This window comes from Myxine glutinosa, chromosome 1 (genome assembly GCF_964187855.1).
Source record: "Myxine glutinosa chromosome 1, kmMyxGlut1.1, whole genome shotgun sequence".
In the NCBI taxonomy this organism is placed as follows: Eukaryota; Metazoa; Chordata; class Myxini; order Myxiniformes; family Myxinidae; genus Myxine; species Myxine glutinosa.
In genome coordinates this window covers 349,017,289-349,036,572 of record NC_136261.1, presented here as the reverse complement: position 1 = coordinate 349,036,572, position 19,284 = coordinate 349,017,289, and the positions used below count along the sequence as shown (strand labels likewise).

At 46.2% G+C, this 19,284-nt stretch overlaps 1 protein-coding gene across 6 annotated transcripts in view; it reads right to left on the bottom strand.

Moving 5' to 3' along the window:
- The window catches only part of PRPF39 (pre-mRNA processing factor 39), a 94,688-nt gene that overhangs the window by 16,230 nt on the left and 59,174 nt on the right, over nucleotides 1-19,284 (bottom strand). For 3 of the 6 annotated variants that reach the window (XR_013621815.1, XR_013621816.1, XM_068098704.2), the window contains exons 5-7: nucleotides 11,822-11,989; nucleotides 11,279-11,453; nucleotides 7,258-7,389 (exon numbers count right to left, since the gene is read on the bottom strand). Coding sequence is in view for 2 of the 6 variants with exons in the window: in XM_068098704.2 (XP_067954805.1) it covers nucleotides 7,258-7,389; nucleotides 11,279-11,453; nucleotides 11,822-11,989 (475 nt within the window). In the remaining 4 variants the exon portion in view is untranslated. The remainder of the gene's footprint in view (nucleotides 1-7,257; nucleotides 7,390-11,278; nucleotides 11,454-11,821; nucleotides 11,990-19,284) is intronic. The other 3 variants (XR_013621817.1, XR_013621818.1, XM_068098713.2) reach the window with 1 other exon arrangement.

The window sequence follows — 19,284 nt, the reverse complement described above, 5'->3', positions numbered from 1 at the left end:
GTGCTCTATTAGGACTCTTCAGTCCAATAAAGTATGACCGTCATTTTTTCCAGAAAGGAGAGCAGAACAGCACCAATGGATTATTAAAAGAAAACTATAGCGAAGTCAATGGCGTGCCATCGCAAACCCCTATACTTCCCACCTAAAGCAAAGTTAAAAGATGGCAAAAGGTTCCACCAGTAATGACCCTCTATTAAACTTTGAGTTAAATTTCTTTTTTCGTTTTTTGACCCCTGTGACTCCAAGTCCCCATTCCCCCATGCATGAACCAGGGGTCAAATATATAAAAAAATTGTTAAATACTTCATGCGTCCTCCAATGTTGACTGCATATCCAAAGTTCCATTTGAAAATGTAGCTGGAATTGCAATTTTTGATACTTGACCTTTTGACCCCCACCCAGTAAATTTTGCTAAGGAAGATAATCGGGATATTTGAGCCAGTCAGGCACCAGAAACGAGCACTGCCGACAGCAAAAAGTTGGATTTTAACAAGTTAGATAAGATGTTACAAGCTTTGTAGTGGCTTAATGGCTCAGGATGTTAATGTCCCAAATTCCAGCTGTGTCAGAATAAAATCAGGTAATTTTACCTGATTCGCCACGAGGGCCGATAACAATCAACAACAACATCATGAGACGTCAAATAAATAAATAAAACGACCAGCATTCATAAAAGGTGACTTCTAGTACAGGCCTGGATGTCACCAACCAGGAATGGCATTTGGACTACTACTCATGCCAACAAAGTAAGAAACGTTTCAAAGCTGCGAGTACTGCACATCAAAAAAGGCAACGAAACACGACTGTGCACAAACAACAAAAACACGTCGGCAAGTGGCTGCAAGGTCTTAGGGGTAAACATCAACAAACAACGGTTGCTTCAGTTGTTCATTAAAGCCCCATATTACTCCAACCATACCTGCGAATGATGAATAGTAGTCCCCCAACCTTTCACACTTTGCTTGCTGAGAGCGATCCAGTGAGCATTTATACATATACTGAGCGCTCCAATCTTAGTTGGAATGTCTATGCTCACTTGCTCAGGCCTGCCGGTGACTTTCTTCTCGAATGATTGTTGCAAAACAGCAGATTCCACAACGGACTGGTTTTGACCACAAGACTTGCAAAGTTAGTTTTCTCAATGAAACGTTAAATGTTTTAAACAGAACACATATAGCAACACAGAGCCTGGTGTTGGCTTAGCGGTTAGGGTGCCGGCTTGGGATCCTAGGATCCTGGGTTCGAATGCCAGTCGATCGCTGAATTAACACCAGGGGGGTTGACTCAGCCTGTCATCCTTCCGAGGTCGGCAAATTGAGTACCAGCTTGCTGGGATGAATGATCCCGGTGTGTACCCCGGTTTAGAATAGGTACACTGTATCTCTGCGCATCCTAAGAGCGTGACCAAGGGTTGGCGCCAGTAAGGGCATCCGGCCATAAAAACATTGCCTCAAACAGGGAACCATGATTGTCATGGGGCCCGCAAGGCTAACTCCTGCTCCAGCGGGGAATATGGCCTTAAAACGATCATTCATTCATTCATTCATTTCATTCACATATAGCAAGCACCTGCTATGGTTGAGGCTGACACAATGAAGTGGTGCATCGCTCAAGTACCATTATACACTGGTTGGCCCGTTTGGTGTTCCCATCTCGGCCGGTGGCTCATGGCTGGCAAGATATCGGGTTAAAACTCCACATCCTGTCTCGATTTGTCCATCGTCCGAGAACGTCTTGATAAATTGCTAGGAAGAGTACGTTGACCTCTCGTGATGTTCTCTCGCTTGCAAGCAAAATATCTTCGAAGCTACTCCACAAACCTTTCATCACAATTTGTAAAAACTAAAACCGCAAAATCTAACAGCGCAGCCGGGCTTGTTTGACACGAGTTGAAGAGGATGGTATTACCTGGGTGGGGATACCAGTCAGCAAATATTTAAGTATTAAATTTTTTGAGCACACAAAATTATATATACCGTAGTGATATTTTGCGAAGCAATAGAAAAAAATATATATATATAACTACACAGAAAGAGCACACAAACAACAACAACCACAGCCACAATAACAATCGAGTGTGTCTTACTTCGTTTTGCATCCTCGTTCACATTCATAGATATACATGTAACATGTTTGTGAGGAACATGCCGTCTTTTGATTAGACCCCTAAGTGTAGCGACGGGAGCCTACTAATAAACCAGATCCTCAGTTCTGATTGGTTGACGTTTGTGAGGGACATGCATACATAAATGCATGCATACAAACGGACAAACACTGTTCTCGAAGGCCTTGACCTACGGGCTACGTCGCAAAAAAATTATTTTAAAGGATGTTCAGCACATTTGAAAAGCAAAGCCAAAGATAACTTCAGGGAAAGATTTAGAGCGGATGGATTTGATCTAATCCTGCGTCGAGAAGCACACCAAACTGAAAGAGGTTTGAAAAATGCCATTTGAGATTGGCGCTCGTGTGCTCATTTTACTTATCAGTCCATTTCCGAAGGTTGAGATTTGGAACTTTCAAAACTAGCTTCTGCGTTTCCATTGCAGCGCAGCCTGTTCGTGGTGTTGTTACCGAAATCATATCTGCACACTGCACAGCTGGTGGAGGGGTAGAAAAGCTCGACGCCATTGCCTCACTGAGATCAAAACACCGCAAAGCAAAGGCATGCATCACTGACGGTTTCAATATCTCGAATCGAAACCCATATTCTGGCACCTGTCCTGGGCAAAACAACTTAACGCCAGGCAGCACATTTTACTTTAAGCCAAGGAGAAACCAAGCACTCACACAAGGAAGTTAGGAAACGGTGTGAATTATTTACTGTCTTTTTTATTTTGTATAAGCAGATAAAACGAATCGAGAGCCATGGGAATTGTTTCCCAACCTCTGAGCAACAAGAGGAAGAGACCGTGCATGCACGCGCACACACACGGCAGGTAAGGGGGCGGATGAAGCTGGTACAGTGCCATTGCATGGGCAAGATACCATTTTAAGACGTGTAACGGTGGCAGCAGGAATGGATCTCTTCGATGAAAACAACTGCTGGCTGTTTACGGATGTATTTTTAAAGCAAGAGGAGTTTCGTTTTCTCCTCCTGAACATATCTGCAGCTCTTGGACAAAGTAAAAATAAATTAAGCAAATGGTGAGGCTGTTTGTGGTTTTCAAATAAGACAACACTTGAACAACATCATAAAATGGGATAAATATTTAAAGAATTCTCCTTCGAGAAAGAAAGCAAAGGCAAGTTTTCGGTAAGCTTTTTCCTTGACGTTATCTAATCGGTTGGAATGCGTTGCAGTTATCACCCAGTATGTTGTAACGGTTCATGAGAAGCAGCATTTTTCAGTGGCACTGCTGAGAAAGTGGGTTATCCTCGAGCACGTAAAAGTAAGATGAAGTGCATTGTATGTCAACAGTTGTATAACCAAAGTACAGTGAACGTTGAAACATATACGTATGCACAAAGAGTGTATACACCACACAAAAGGTGTCCGGAGCTGACAGGATGGCCTCGACTAGAGGCATGCAGACTCGACTCTTAGCCGTTTAGCCTGGGTTTGAATCCCGACCCGGCTGCAAACTGTCATCCTGGTGTTTCATAGGCAGGGTGATTCATCAATGTTCGTGTCGTCCCTTTAATGGACGTTAAACTGGGCGTCCTTTCTGCCGGCATTAGTTCGTGCAGGTTAAAGATCCCACGGTGCTGTTTGTGAAGAGTAGGTGAGCTTTTGCACCGTCCTGAACAAATCACGGATTCCTCTAACCCACAGGGGGCACTGCATCAGTGGCACAGCCGAGCCCTCAGACAATGATGCTACCCCGCAGTCATGTTGCATATAAAAGAAGAAGAAGCTATTAGATTGATTTTTTTTTTTTAAGAACAATTTATAAGTGATACATTTCTTACAAAAACACATCCTGCTTTTATTATTATTTGTTGTTCAGCTGAAAGACGTGTTTATTTCCCTCGTCTGAAACGAGTTGTCCCAGGGGTCAACTCATGTCTTGTTTTGGTGGCATGATAAATGAATGAAGCAGTTGTCATACTGCAAGCATGTGGGGCGATACCATTATGATTCTTTGAAGGTTTCATCTCAAAACTTTGTTTTATTCGCTCAAGAAGGAATGCAGCAGAATGTCTCTTGAGAAAAAAATGATGAGCAAATCGGAATTGTTTAAGAATGGAGCGTCATGTCACTAAGCGTCGAGTCTGCGTGCCTGTAAGACTTGAACTTGAAGTTCAGTTGAATAAGAGTCGAACCTTAAATTGTTTCACGAATAGTTGAACAGGTGCAATGCTTGAAGGGACAGGTAGAATCTAAAACCAACATCGCGAATAGACATTGGACACGATGGGAAAAAGTCAATGTTGAGCCCTGCAATAGTGTACGAGGATGGCCTGTTCTCCACTCCACCTGTGCAAACTTATACGAGGATCATCTTCGTTTCCCACATATGAAACAAAACGCTTAATTGGTTTCAAAACTCGGCTGAAATCCATATTGCAAAGCACACATGAGGAAAAGGGAATTTTCACTCCCATGGTCCTCACTATACATTTAATGTATGACTCCAACTACTTCTTTAATAGCGGTGATTATCCCCACATTCTTGTAGGAGCGGCCTTGACTATAGCCTTAGCTCTCATAATATTTTGCTTCATTGGCCGCGCCAAAATGGCCAAATCTAATCGTTGCTGGATTTTCTCCCAAAACAGTCAAAGGTGTTACAACTTCAACAATTCTTCTTGGGTAGACCACTTGGTTTTTGTTTTTTTATTACACTGTATCAAAGGACAATTGAAGGAAAAAACAGGGGGTGGGGTGATGCTGTTTGGTTCGTGAGATAACCCTTAGCCTTTTTTAACCTCAAGTAACTGATGAAGCAAGCTCTTCCATAGTACATTAGCAGTTAAGTCTACCTGGTTAACATCATTAAAGTGGACACGTGGGGTAGACGTGATGATGGGAACTTGGAGGCAGAGGGTGGATGAAACCCCAAAGTCAGGGAACATTTGCTATTCTTGGGAGCAATAAGAAATGAAATGAATCCAATGCTCTTCCATTAGCCACGGTGCCCACACTAAAAATAAACGTGGACATGTTGAAAAGGTCACGCCAATTCTCATCCTATTTTTTTCCTCCAAAACAGAACGATATTTTAATGAAACAAAGTGTATGCCGCAGATTAGTTCTTCCCACCATTGGGTGTGAAATTTCATGATTCAGACACAAGAGGTCTCAGTGCTACGCAAGTCAAGATGGCAGAAGGCATCATGTTGTCAATGCTGTGAAGAGTGAATCACATGAGATGATAGTCGGGGTGACCGACAGGAGACGATAGTCGGGGTGACCGACAGGAGACGATAGTCGGGGTGACCGACAGGAGACGATAGTCGGGGTGACCGACAGGAGACGATAGTCGGGGTGACCGACAGGAGACGATAGTCGGGGTGACCGACAGGAGACGAGAGTCGGGGTGACCGACAGGAGACGAGAGTCGGGGTGACCGACAGGAGACGAGAGTCGGGGTGACCGACAGGAGACGAGAGTCGGGGTGACCGACAGGAGACGAGAGTCGGGGTGACCGACAGGAGACGAGAGTCGGGGTGACCGACAGGAGACGAGAGTCGGGGTGACCGACAGGAGACGAGAGTCGGGGTGACCGACAGGAGACGAGAGTCGGGGTGACCGACAGGAGACGAGAGTCGGGGTGACCGACAGGAGACGAGAGTCGGGGTGACCGACAGGAGACGAGAGTCGGGGTGACCGACAGGAGACGAGAGTCGGGGTGACCGACAGGAGACGAGAGTCGGGGTGACCAACAGGAGACGAGAGTCAGGGTGACCGACAGGAGACGAGAGTCGGGGTGACCGACAGGAGACGAGAGTCGGGGTGACCGACAGGAGACGAGAGTCGGGGTGACCGACAGGAGACGAGAGTCGGGGTGACCGACAGGAGACGAGAGTCGGGGTGACCGACAGGAGACGAGAGTCGGGGTGACCGACAGGAGACGAGAGTCGGGGTGACCGACAGGAGACGAGAGTCGGGGTGACCGACAGGAGACGAGAGTCGGGGTGACCGACAGGAGACGAGAGTCGGGGTGACCGACAGGAGACGAGAGTCGGGGTGACCGACAGGAGACGAGAGTCGGGGTGACCGACAGGAGACGAGAGTCGGGGTGACCGACAGGAGACGAGAGTCGGGGTGACCGACAGGAGACGAGAGACGGGGTGACCGACTGGAGACGAGAGACGGGGTGACCGACTGGAGACGAGAGACGGGGTGTCCGACTGGAGACGAGAGACGGGGTGTCCGACTGGAGACGAGAGACAGGGTGACCGACAGGAGACGAGAGACAGGGTGACCGACTGGAGACGAGAGACAGGGTGACCGACTGGAGACGAGAGACGGGGTGACCGACTGGAGACGAGAGACGGGGTGACCGACTGGAGACGAGAGACGGGGTGACCGACTGGAGACGAGAGACGGGGTGACCGACTGGAGACGAGAGACGGGGTGACCGACTGGAGACGAGAGACGGGGTGACCGACTGGAGACGAGAGACGGGGTGACCGACTGGAGACGAGAGACGGGGTGACCGACTGGAGACGAGAGACGGGGTGACCGAGTGGAGACGAGAGACGGGGTGACCGACTGGAGACGAGAGACGGGGTGACCGACTGGAGACGAGAGACGGGGTGACCGACTGGAGACGAGAGACGGGGTGACCGACTGGAGACGAGAGACGGGGTGACCGACTGGAGACGAGAGACGAGGTGACCGACTGGAGACGAGAGACGGGGTGACCGACTGGAGATGAGACGGGGTGACCGACTGGAGATGAGACGGGGTGACCGACTGGAGATGAGACGGGGTGACCGACTGGAGATGAGACGGGGTGACCGACTGGAGATGAGACGGGGTGACCGACTGCAGATGAGATGGAGTGACCGACTGGAGATGAGAGTCGGGGTGACTGACTGGAGAAGTACTGTTTAAGTCAGCTGAATGCACAGTTCTATCATGACAGCATCACAAAACCACTTGAACCTTGGCAGAAATGTGTAAACCACAGTGGTGTGTTGAGAAATAAATATGCACCATGGTAGAATAAAGATCTATGTTAGCATCTGCCTTTGTTTCATTCGAATACCTTCACCTGTTTTGGGAGAAAAAGAATAGGAGGCATTACTTTTCAACATGCCCTCATACAAGTGTATTTTATCCCAGGATGAAGGCAGAAACCTCACCACACGATCGACTATGAAACTTACGCCCTCCTCGAAGTTCCACCTCTTGCTGACTTCCTGCTCATTAAGCATGTGCACCTCTTGCCGGGCCGCAATGATACGCTCTCTCAACTTTTCCGTTTCCAAGTCTTCCTGCAACAGAAAAAAAAACCCAAGTGCACAGTGTGACTTATCACAGGGTCACTACAACAAACAACAACAGGCATTTTAGAGCCATTTTCCCTGCTAGAGCAGGGGATAGCCTTGCGGGCCCCATGACAATCTTCCCCATTTTGCCATATTTTCTGCATCTCCCCTAGTTAACCCCCTTGCCCGCATTTCTTCTTCCACCACCTCAAGCAAAGTCTTTCTCGGTCTTCCCGTCCTCAACCCATCTCCCAAATTCATTTCCATCACTCTTCTCAACCAGTCACTTTCATCCTTCCTCAACACATGACCAAACCATATCAACCTGTTTCTCTTCAGAGCATCCATCACAGGCTCTATTCCCATCCTCTTTCGCAATTCATCATTTGTCTTCCTCTCTCTCAACGATAGGGTCACGATGAGGCAAAATAAGAAAACAAAACTGTCCGTCCAGCAAATGTATATTTGACCAGGATACAAACAAAGTATGGCCTGGCTGCTCGTTCCTTCATTAGTGAGGGATCAGTGAAGAAATTTTAAAATTTGGCCAGGAAACCAGCACAAAATAGCCTATTCCTTGGAAAGGCATTGTGGAACACAACGTCCAGCAGTGAAAGCGGTTTAACAAATGACAAAAATTTGATACTCATGATTTAATACCCCATCTGGGAAGCACCAGGAAGGTAATTTATAATCTGGTTGGAAATCAAACCCATAGAAAGACCGCTCAAAGGTGAGTATCAATCTCTGAGCTACACTGTCGGCCAACAATACCCAATTCATGATGCCAACCTGATCTTGTATGTCACCATATTGACGAGGGTCATGCCAACGAACAAGAACCAATGTACAGTCACGTGAAAAAGTAAGTACACCCCATGTAAAGTTTTGACTTTTTCAACATATTTCAACATACAGCTATTTGATCTTCATGTCAACAATATTGATAGATAAAGGTGATATAATATAACAAATATCATGAAACATTTACATTTTGTAGTCCATTGTATAATTTAAATAAACATATATGCAAATTTCGCATGTGGAAAAAGTAAGTACACCCGTAGCTCTAATAGGTGGTATTGCCCCCTTTGGCAGAAACCACCTCAAGTAGGCGTTTCTTATAACTGTCTACCAGTCTCTGACTGACTGGGAGAAATTTTTGCCCACTCCTCCATGCAGAATTCTTTCAGCTGTGCTATGTTTGAGGGGTTTCGTGCATGCACAGCTCGTTTCAAATCCCCCCACAACATCTCGATGGGATTTAGATACGGGCTTTTGGCCATTTCAGAACCCTCCATTTCTTTCTTTTCAGCCATTCCTTGGTGGATTTACTGGTATGTTTAGGATCATTGTCATGTTGCAAGGTCCACCTTTGGTTGAGCTTCAACTTTCTGACAGATATCCTCACATTATCCTCAAGCACCGTCTGGTACAATGAAGAATTCATAGTGGATTATATGATGGTGAGCTGCCCAGGCGCTGATGCAGCAAAGCTGCCCCAAACCATAATATTTCCACCACCATGCTTTACAGTTGATATCAGGTTCTTGTGGTCAAATGCTGTCTTTCGTTTTCGCCAAACATGTCTTCTGGTACTGTGGCCAAATAGCTCGACCGTTGATTCATCTGTCCAGAGCACATTGTTCCAGAAGTGCTGGTCTTTGCCGAAGTGTTCATTGGCAAACTTTAGTCTTGCCCTGATGCTCTTTCTGGACAGCAAAGGTTTCCTCCTGGCACACCTCCCATGTCGATCAATTTTGCGCAGCCTCTTTCTAATGGTAGACTCGTGCACTTTGACATCAACAGTGGCAAGAGCTACCTGTAGGTCCCGTGATGACATTCTGGGGTTCTTAGAGACTTCTTTCAGCATCTTGCGGTCTGCTCTCGGACTGAACTTGCTGGGGCGGCCTGGTCTGAACAAGTTGGCAGTTGTTTGGAATCTTCTCCACTTGTAGATGATCTTCCGGACAGTCGAATGAATGATTGATTTCAAATTGTGTGGAGATCTTTTTAAATCCATTCCCAGACTCGTAGGCATCTATAACCTTGTTTCTGAAGGCCTGAGAGAGCTCTTTTGATCACAGCATGGTGACGCTGCACACTTCAACAACAAAGATCAAACCAACCTAAATGTCTGAGGTTTAAATAAGACAGGTTCCTCCAAGATCCTCTCTAACGATGTTCTAATCATCTGCACCTGAGCTGGTGCACCTGATTCTAATTTTAGGTATTTGAAGTAGTGATAAATGTAGGGGTGTACTTACTTTTTCCACATGCGAAATTTGCATTTATGTTTATTTAAATTATGCAATGGACTACAAAATGTAAACGTTTCATGATATCTATATAAATAAAACAGTGTGTGTGTGTGTGTGTGTGTGTGTGTGTGTGTGTGTGTGTGTGTGTGTGTGTGTGTGTGTGTGTGTGTGTGTGTGTGAGAGAGAGAGAGAGAGAGAGAGAGAGAGAGAGAGAGAGAGAGAGAGAGAGAGAGAGAGAGAGAGAGAGAGAGAGAGAGAGAGAGAGACCGATAGACTGCTAAACGGAGAGGCTCACGTACTTGATATTTGGCATAGACATGGCCATTGTGCCTGGGAAGGACATGGCCTACCTAAAAATATTTGACGAGATCCATATTTGTTATTCATATTTACCTCGGCGCATTTCAGCGAGGAACATTATACACGGCATCTCAGCCTGTGCCAGAGCAGCTCGCTGATTCGCTCAGAGCGATCACGTGATGTTCCATGCTCGCCGCCAGACCATTGAACTGAAAATATATAGAATGACCATTGCCATTCACACCACATAGGTGGAGATGCAGCTACCGGGCGCCATCTTGGGAGGCACTCGATGCTGGGCGATGGTGATTTCCGTCACGCGTTTGCACGTAATTCAGATCGAAAAGCGATTGCGTTTTTTCACCTTTTGTGCGTTCGTGTTTTGTGTCGATTTTTGTCGATTTTGTGCGATATGAATTAAACGTCTTTGAAACAGCTGTGAAACGTCTTTCCACAACCCTTCCTTAACCGATTGGAGCAATTTATTGCCGCACAAAATGGCATTTTAACAGTTGTCTGGCTTTTAAAATCTGGGACACGTTCAAAACAAACGAGATCCGCGAAGCGAGGCGGTCGAGTCGTGCTAACCAAGATGGCGACACGGCGGCTACACTTTTCACGGAGTATGAGCGTTCTATATATTTTCAATTCAGTGCGCCGGACTCGCTCACGTACTTGATTTGTGGCATAGACATGGCCATTGGGCCTTCAAGGTGTAATTTGTGCGAGGCTTTTGTCCGAGTGAGCTTGCGTCGAGAGGGCGAATGTACGGGTTGGGAATGTACGGGTCTCCCTTCCCCCGCCCAGAAACGCCAGTACTGGAGGGCATCACAGGATCGGTGAGTCTCCAAAATCCGCTTCATGCTGTTGTTGCGAAGATGCAGGCCGATGTCGCGATTGTTGTGCTGCTCTCCTACCATGAGAACTGCAACGTCATTGTTGACTGGCCCTCCCCCCGCCCCCTCCCCCTCCCTTTCCCCCCTCCCCTTACCCCACACCTCCCCTTCCCCCCTCTTCCTCGCCCCGCTGCTCCCCTCCCCCCCCCTTCCCCTTCCCCCCGTTCCCCTCCCCTCCCCCGCCCGGCAATGCCGGGTACTTCTGCTAGTTTGTTCTATTATATCACCTTTGTCTATCAATATTGTTGAAATGAAGATCAAATAGCTGTATGTTGAAATATGTTGAAAAAGTCAAAACTTTACATGGGGTGTACTTACTTTTTCACCTGAGTGTACACCGGAGAACTTTTGAACCATCGGATTTGGACATGGAAGACCATAATTAAACCAATGAGCTAGATTGCGTCATTAAGACTGCTCTCAAATGTGTCACCGCACCTCGTTTTCCACGACAGGAACAGTTCCGGGAGGTTTATCACCACCAGGAGGATCCAGTTCCTCTCCCGCTGTGTTTACACTTTTCTCTCCAGACACAACTTCCGCTCGCAGTGCAAGGAAGTCATCAGTGGACATTATGTCCTTGGGCAGATTGTTCCTCACATGCTCCTTGAACCTGAAGATGGAAATATAAGGTAATTAAATAAACAAACCCAGACAAATAAAATAAAGAAACAAAGCCAGCACAAAACCTTGGCAGAGGGGAATTGTTACAAATTCAACATTCTGAACACATTGTTCTCAAAAGTGTCAAAATATCCCACCCCACCCTAAAGACCTTGGATTCAAGAGCTGCGTGGGATAACAGAAACGTAAAAATATAATTGAGAAGGTAATGCAACATTCAAACAGCATATAAATATGCAATAAATCTAAGCATTCAACTTGCATGCTTTAGCATACAAGCTGATTTTAAATAATTACATCAGAAACTGAATAACTTACTCAGACAGCATAAAATGCAACCTTCAACGGGCGACATACTTGTCAAAATGGTGGCTGTACAATTGTGTGGGGACACCAAGCAAGACGTCAAAGATGGTCGTGACATCGCGAAGTTGTCCACGGTCCCGTTCCCAGTTGATATACATGTCCCACAGCTTGTCCGAGCGAAAGTCTGTACCAGCTGCAGCCATGGCTAACTCAAAAAGGCTGGGGCAGAGGAGAAGAAGCCAAAGTGATGCATTAAGGAGCGATTGGGGGGGAGAGAGGGGGAGAGCTGCAGTGGTGGGACACATGATAAATGAATATTGAAGCACACGTAACAGGTGAATCACAATTAAAGCACAACAGAACAAAAACTCAATATCACTCGATAACAACAACCAGCGATCTTCTTATTCTTCTCTTTTATTGTCGGCTGAAAGCATCCAATAAAAACTTGGGTTTCCCCAAACAAAAAGACTTTTTACATAAAGACAAGTTCCTGGTGAGAAAGTGAATACCTATTTTGGGGGCCAACCCTCCCCCTCCGCTCCCATTCCCGTAGACCACCTTGGACCCCAATTTTTTATTTTATTCCGTGAACAAATGTTGGTACATCACGGGTGAACTGAACGGGGACGTTGTGGTCAATTTTCATCAGAATTGTATGTGGTTTTTCAGAAAAAAGCAAATACACCCCTCCCCCTCTCTCTGTAGACCTCGATATTTTAATGCCATGAATACACTTGGTACATCATGGGTGATGATGGTTGTGGTCAACTTTCATCGAAATTGTGTGTGTAATTTAGGAGAAGAGAGCAAATATCAATTTATGGGGGGTGGGGAGGGCGGGGTGGGTTCAAACCTGAGCCCACTTTGACCCCTAAGACCGCAATTTTTTCATGCTGTGAACAAACTTGAGTTGCAACATACCAAATATAATTTTCGCCAAGTTTGGCCACAATCCCATCAGCGGTTTCGGAGAAGAAGTTGCAAGTGTTTACGGACTGACAGACGAACGACGCACCATCCCCATGAGCTCCCCGGAACTACGTTCCAGGTGAGCGAAAAATGAATTGCTTACACAACGATAGTCTCGAGTATTAACGATTCCAATTAAACCAGGAATCAATTACTCCATCGTCAGTCTGGGAATCCATTACGATACCAACACTTCGATTGAAATGTGCTCAAACTCTGACATCCAAAAGGTGCACAGGCGCCCCCTAGCTGTAAATTCCCCACATTGAGCAATTAATTTTGGCACGATTTTAAGAAACAATGAAATGTCGACAGACAATGCAAGTAACAAAGCATGACAGATATTATTTGAGTGAAGGTACAGGCTACATAATTCTCTAGGTCTGGAGCATAAACAGTGGAGCATCAGATTATATATTCATTTTGTTTTTGGGTAGGTTTGATATTTAATGCACTGTTTGTTCGTCCAAAATTTTTTTGGGGTTCCAAGGTAGAGTTAATGCCCGAAACGTCAACTTCCCCTCACCCCCCCCCCCCCCCCCCCCAGGTGGTAAGCATACTCCGATGAACGTCTTGTTGAAGTCATCAATTGTTATAGTTGTCCACCGATGCAAATTGACAATAGTCTTCACGAAGACTAGTTTTCAGTTCCACAAAATAAAGCATAATTAAATATTGGTAATGTATGCATGCATTCAGGTGGGAATGGGGGGCGGGGGGGAGAAGGAAGGGGTGGACGGTAGGGAAACGATGTCAAATGATGCGAACTTGATACATTTAGCGAGCACTTCTTACATCAACTTTGTTCCTTTCCCTCAATGGTGAAAAATACAGGTAATTTAGAAAATTAGAGCATCTGTATTCAGATCTGTATCTTCACCAAAATCAAATCAATTTGTCCTGGCCACCCATCCAACTTGTGCACCAAGTTTCGCCCGAATCCGTCCACAACTATTTGAGATATCTTGCTCACAGACAAACAAGGGTTAAATACATAACCGCCGTTCACCATACCAGCGGAGATTCGGTGACGAGGTTTTGTGAGCTCAAATAATACCTTACAATGAATGACTTTGGTGGGCTGCTTTGGCCTGCTTGGTGTTTCCATTTGAACGTTCAGTTCAAAATGCTGGGATCCCAAGTTCAAATCTCGTATGACTTCATTTTCTACTGGTACATTCATGTCACCTAATGTCTTCGTCTTGCAAGCGAGTTATACTCAAATCCTCCCCTGAGCCTTAGATCACTGTGGAAAGGAAAAGGAAAAGATGTGGGAAAAGAGGAAAAGCTGTGGGAAAAGAGGAAAAGAGGAGCAAAAAAAAGGAAAAGCTGGGCAAAAAAAAAAAGAGAAAAGAGGGTAAAAAGGAGAACTAGAGAATATAATTTGACATGAAAGAGTCAATGAGGTGCCTCTGCCAGGAGTCAAGACAACAAAATGTTACATTTGATCTCAAATAAAGGTCATGTGAAAAAAAAAAAGGTCGAGATTGAAAGAGAAAGAGTGGGACGGACCGAGAGTGGGACGGACCGAGAGTGGGACGGACCGAGAGTGGGACGGACCGAGAGTGGGACGGACCGAGAGTGGGACGGACCGAGAGTGGGACGGACCGAGAGTGGGACGGACCGAGAGTGGGACGGACCGAGAGTGGGACGGACCGAGAGTGGGACGGACCGAGAGTGGGACAGACCCGAGAGTGGGACAGACCCGAGAGTGGGACAGACCCGAGAGTGGGACAGACCCGAGAGTGGGACAGACCCGAGAGTGGGACAGACCCGAGAGTGGGACAGACCCGAGAGTGGGACAGACCCGAGAGTGGGACAGACCCGAGAGTGGGACAGACCCGAGAGTGGGACAGACCGAGAGTGGGACAAAACGAGAGTGGGACAAAACGAGAGTGGGACAGACCGAGAGTGGGACAGACCGAGAGTGGGACAGACCGAGAGTGGGACAGACCGAGAGTGGGACAGACCGAGAGTGGGACAGACCGAGAGTGGGACAGACCGAGAGTGGGACAGACCGAGAGTGGGACAGACCGAGAGTGGGACAGACCGAGAGTGGGACAGACCGAGAGTGGGACAGACCGAGAGTGGGACAGACCGAGAGTGGGACAGACCGAGAGTGGGACAGACCGAGAGTGGGCCAGTCCGAGAGTGGGCCAGTCCGAGAGTGGGCCAGTCCGAGAGTGGGCCAGTCCGAGAGTGGGCCAGTCCGAGAGATAGAGATAGATCGAGAGTGAGATAGAGATAGAGATAGAGATAGAGATAGATCGAGAGTGAGATAGAGATAGAGATAGAGATAGAGATAGAGATAGAGATAGAGATAGAGAGGAAAATGAACAGAAGTGATAATTGTTTGTTGGTACTGGTATTTTTTCCAAATGTTATGATTACATGTGTACGGTGGTTGTGATTTTATGGGGATCGATTGGGGGTAAGGTGAAGGGCGGAAGAGTGTGCATATGGATGGAGTCGCTGGACGCCATTGGACATCTTCGCCGACTCCAGAAACAGGTGTGATCCCGTTGATAGAGTCCACCTGGTCCTGGCACAGTGGAGAAGGCCCCTCTATAAGCTTCCAACTACAACAACAGCTCTGAGTGGGCCAACGGTCATCTCTTGAGGTTGCATTTCAGACAACTGCTGGCTTGAGGGAACCATGCCCCCACACTCCATGAGCTCCCCTGATCCCCCAGTCGGCCCCCTGATATAAAATTGAAAAAAATCTCAGAGCCGGCGATCCTGTGGACTATGGAGTAGAAGGGCTGAATTGTGTTTCAGAGCAAATGATTGGTGACTAAGGGATAAGTAGAGATCCGAAGTTTCGGGGGTAACCCCGAACTTCCGGGAGCCACCATGATCCAAATACAAAAAAAATCTAAGACCAAGCAATCCTGCGGGGCATCGAGTTTCAGAGCAATCGGTTGGTAAATAAGGGATGAGTAGGGATCTGAAGTTTGGGGAGTAACCCCTCCTGCTCCCCCCCCCCCCCCCCCATTGGGAGCTCCCACGATCCAAAATATTGTGCGGGATCCTGTCTTCTGCTCATGTGTCAAGTTTCAGAACAACCAGCCGGGTGATAGGGGAGGAGTAGCAAAAAAGTTAACGGACGGACGCACGGACATCCAGACATCACAACCCATTTTATAATTAGACCATGGGCTAGAGGGGGTCCACATGCACCCCCCTCAATATTAGGTTTCTTTGCTATTTTCATGCAACCCTGGGTCTATTGAGTTGGAAAAATGATGCTTACAGGAAAAAAACTTGGGTCTCAAGATACCCCCCAATGGACTTTTTGACCACGCCCATTTTTCTAACCGCGGGTTGTGAATTAGGGGTAGGGGATATTGAAATGGCTGTAATTTTGCAACGAATCATTGTAGAATAACAAATGACCCCTTAAAATGTTGGCCTTGGCTAGGCCTTCAATTCGATGTGTAGCTTATGCAAATGCATTCAGTAAATAGGTCAACAGAGGTCAAAAGATCACGAAATTTGACCCCTGCCTAAAATCACACCCATTCTCAGAAAATTCATCACCCATACCATACCAAAGGGAATTTCTCAGCCAAAATGGGTTCAAATGGAAGCCAATAGGTACCCAAGTTGATTATAAGTTTGAAAATGTGAATGCTCTTATTTCTTAAGCCATGGTATACAATGGTTTTTGACCCATTTTTTAACATGGCTGTTTTTGCGCCAAAAAACATGCAAAATTGCACAAACCCAGGGTCGAATTACTCTGTAGGGAGGGCACAGCAATGTTTGCCTTTGATGACTTCAAAATTTTTGAGGCACCAAGGCATTTTCTTTTGGGTTTGGGGGGCACCAAGGCATTTTCTTTTGGGTTTGGGGGGCACCAAGGCAATCTAGAATTATTCTTGTGGGCACAAAGGCAAAGTGTGTCGGTAACTTAAACAGGCAGGGAAATGTTACTGACAGAACAAGTAAATCAACTTAAACCTTTTAATAATGTATTTTTAGAATATAAACAGTTTCAGAAAACTCAACTCAACTCAGAACTGCATTGTCATCATGGCCATGTAACAAAGTTTAACCTTTGTTTGACAGAACAAGTAAATCAACTTAAACTTTTTAATAATGTATTTTTAGAATTTGAATCTCAATAACAGTTTCAGATTTGATTTCTCTCAAAACTCAACTCAACTCAGTCAGAACTGCATTGTCATCATGTCCATGTAACAAAGTTTAACTTTTGTTTGACAGAGTTGAACTTTTTTCATCATAATCATCATCATCAGACATCATCGTTACTCAATAGTGACTCAGTCTTGAGTCAGGTATACATGATTACAATTCAATCACCCTTGGGGGAGAGGGGTGTATCAGGCCTATGTCCAAATGCACTCATAGAATGCCACCTGGCAACGCTACGTGTAGGATCAAAGTCGTCGGGGTCGGGCCCTTCTGTGCTGATGCGCAGAAGGTGTTCCTGCATACCCAACCCCAGTTTTAGCCTCCAATCCCCAAGAATGCACTTCACTGCTGAGAACTGCCTCTCTACATGTGATGTGGCCACTGGGCACACAAGGCAGATCTGCACCAGATGAAGTATATTAGGGTTTTTGTGGCCCTTTTCTGTCAGAATGGTCTTCCATAGACCGAGGAAATTGGACTCCTCTCCATGATTTCTGCTGATGTCAAGCTTCAAGGACAGCCATTCTCTTTGTATTTGACTTGGATCACAACCATTTCTTTCAATGATTTGCTGAAAGTGATTGCTAAGGTAAGTGACTTTGGCATTGCCATAGGCAGCAAGGGTGTCCTTGCCCTTTGGCATGTTGCTGGAGTCAAACACCTCAAACGCAATCAGGACCTCATTCTCATAGAAGTCGTTAAATCTCTTGTCCAAACAATCAATCACTTTGTCAACTAGAGTTTACAAGGGTCCAGCCTGAAACTCAACAGCTGGTACTCTAGGACCATAAAGCTCCAGATCCCTGTACTTCAGCCTCTTGGTCTGATTGTCCCCATCCTCAGTGGCAGAGTCAGTGTTGGCTTCTTGCACTTCCCTCTCAAACTTCTGTACATGAGTGCCTGGAGTTTCCAGTTGTGCCTTCAGGGCAAGAGCAGCAACCTCAACACTGGCTCTCACAGAGGTGATGGGGATGTCCTCTGCCTGGAATCTATTCGACAGAACTGAAAGTTCTTGCAACAAGTCCTGATACACTGCCAGATACAATGCAAATTTATGGGTTTTCAAGTCTTTGATGCGCCCCTTCATGGTGGCAGACACTGTTGCAGTTGTATCTTCTCTCTCACCAGAGCCCAGGTCGTCCAAAAGCATACGGAGGGTCTTGTAATCCCTGTCCAAAGCCTTTACAGCAAGCAGTCGCTCATAGTAGCCCATGCTTTGCGTTTCATTGATGATGCTGGATGACGTATGGGATGACGAATGGTCGTAGGCGGGGCCAATATAAATTATGGGATGCCCTTGAACCTCGTTTCCCGTACCCAAGGACGATAGTAGGACTGCAACATTCTGTATTCAGTAAGAGAACGGGAAACGAGGTAGCCTAGACAATGAATATGCTCACTACGCTAATGTTCCGACATGCACTGAGAAAACGAAAGCCGACGAAGTCAGTTTGTTGTTTTCATCATTACTTTATTCATACTTTGGTCTCTATTATTATGCTTTATTGACAAAAAGGGCACAGCAGCAACTGAAGAAAAAGGGCACTACAACTCTGCCGTAGTGATCATGAAACGTTCGGGGGCAGCACGGCAAATAGCTTGGGCACGTCAGCTTTTGCCGTCGATGCCGTCGATAATTTTGACCCCTGCAAACCCAATCAAAGTCTAATTACGTCACTTCAAACGATCCAATTTTGACAAATTTGGCATCAAAATGTTGGTATTGATGATTCCTACCCTCAGATGCATCCCAATGCCCGATTATGTCATCAGTGACGTCATCCGAGGTTAAAAGGCCACACCCATTTTGCAATAAGTGGAGATTTTACTATGTAAAATTTCCTGTGAATGTGTTGTATTTCCCGTTGGACGAACTTATAAATACCAACGCCTACAGCAGCACATGCAATTGGATCCATACTTATATGCCTTTTTAACCAATTTTAACATTGGGTACTATTTATCAGATTGACTGAATTCATCGTGATAAAGCAGTGTTCACGTCACCAATGTCTTGTAAATCCTGCCTACGGTCACCCCTTCAGGCATCACTGTCACTTTCACTATCACTATCTGATCCCATTTCTTCAATGAGGTCACTTTCATCGAGTTCACTGTCACAATCTGATTTGTCCATGTCGTTCTCAATCGTTTCCTCGAGAATGTCCACCAACTGCCGTGGCATCACCTCACCATCAGTCAATTTTGGCTGCATGATCCCGGTTTCAAACGTCCACCCATGTCCATCGTTTGGGTTGGGTACTGTTACGTGCTCCTCCCCAAACCCCGGTCACGGTGTACCTCCGAGCCCCAAAAGGAGTCACGGCAGAAAGATGTGTTATTCTGTGTGTCAAAGATCAATGGTGAAACCACACCAATTGTTA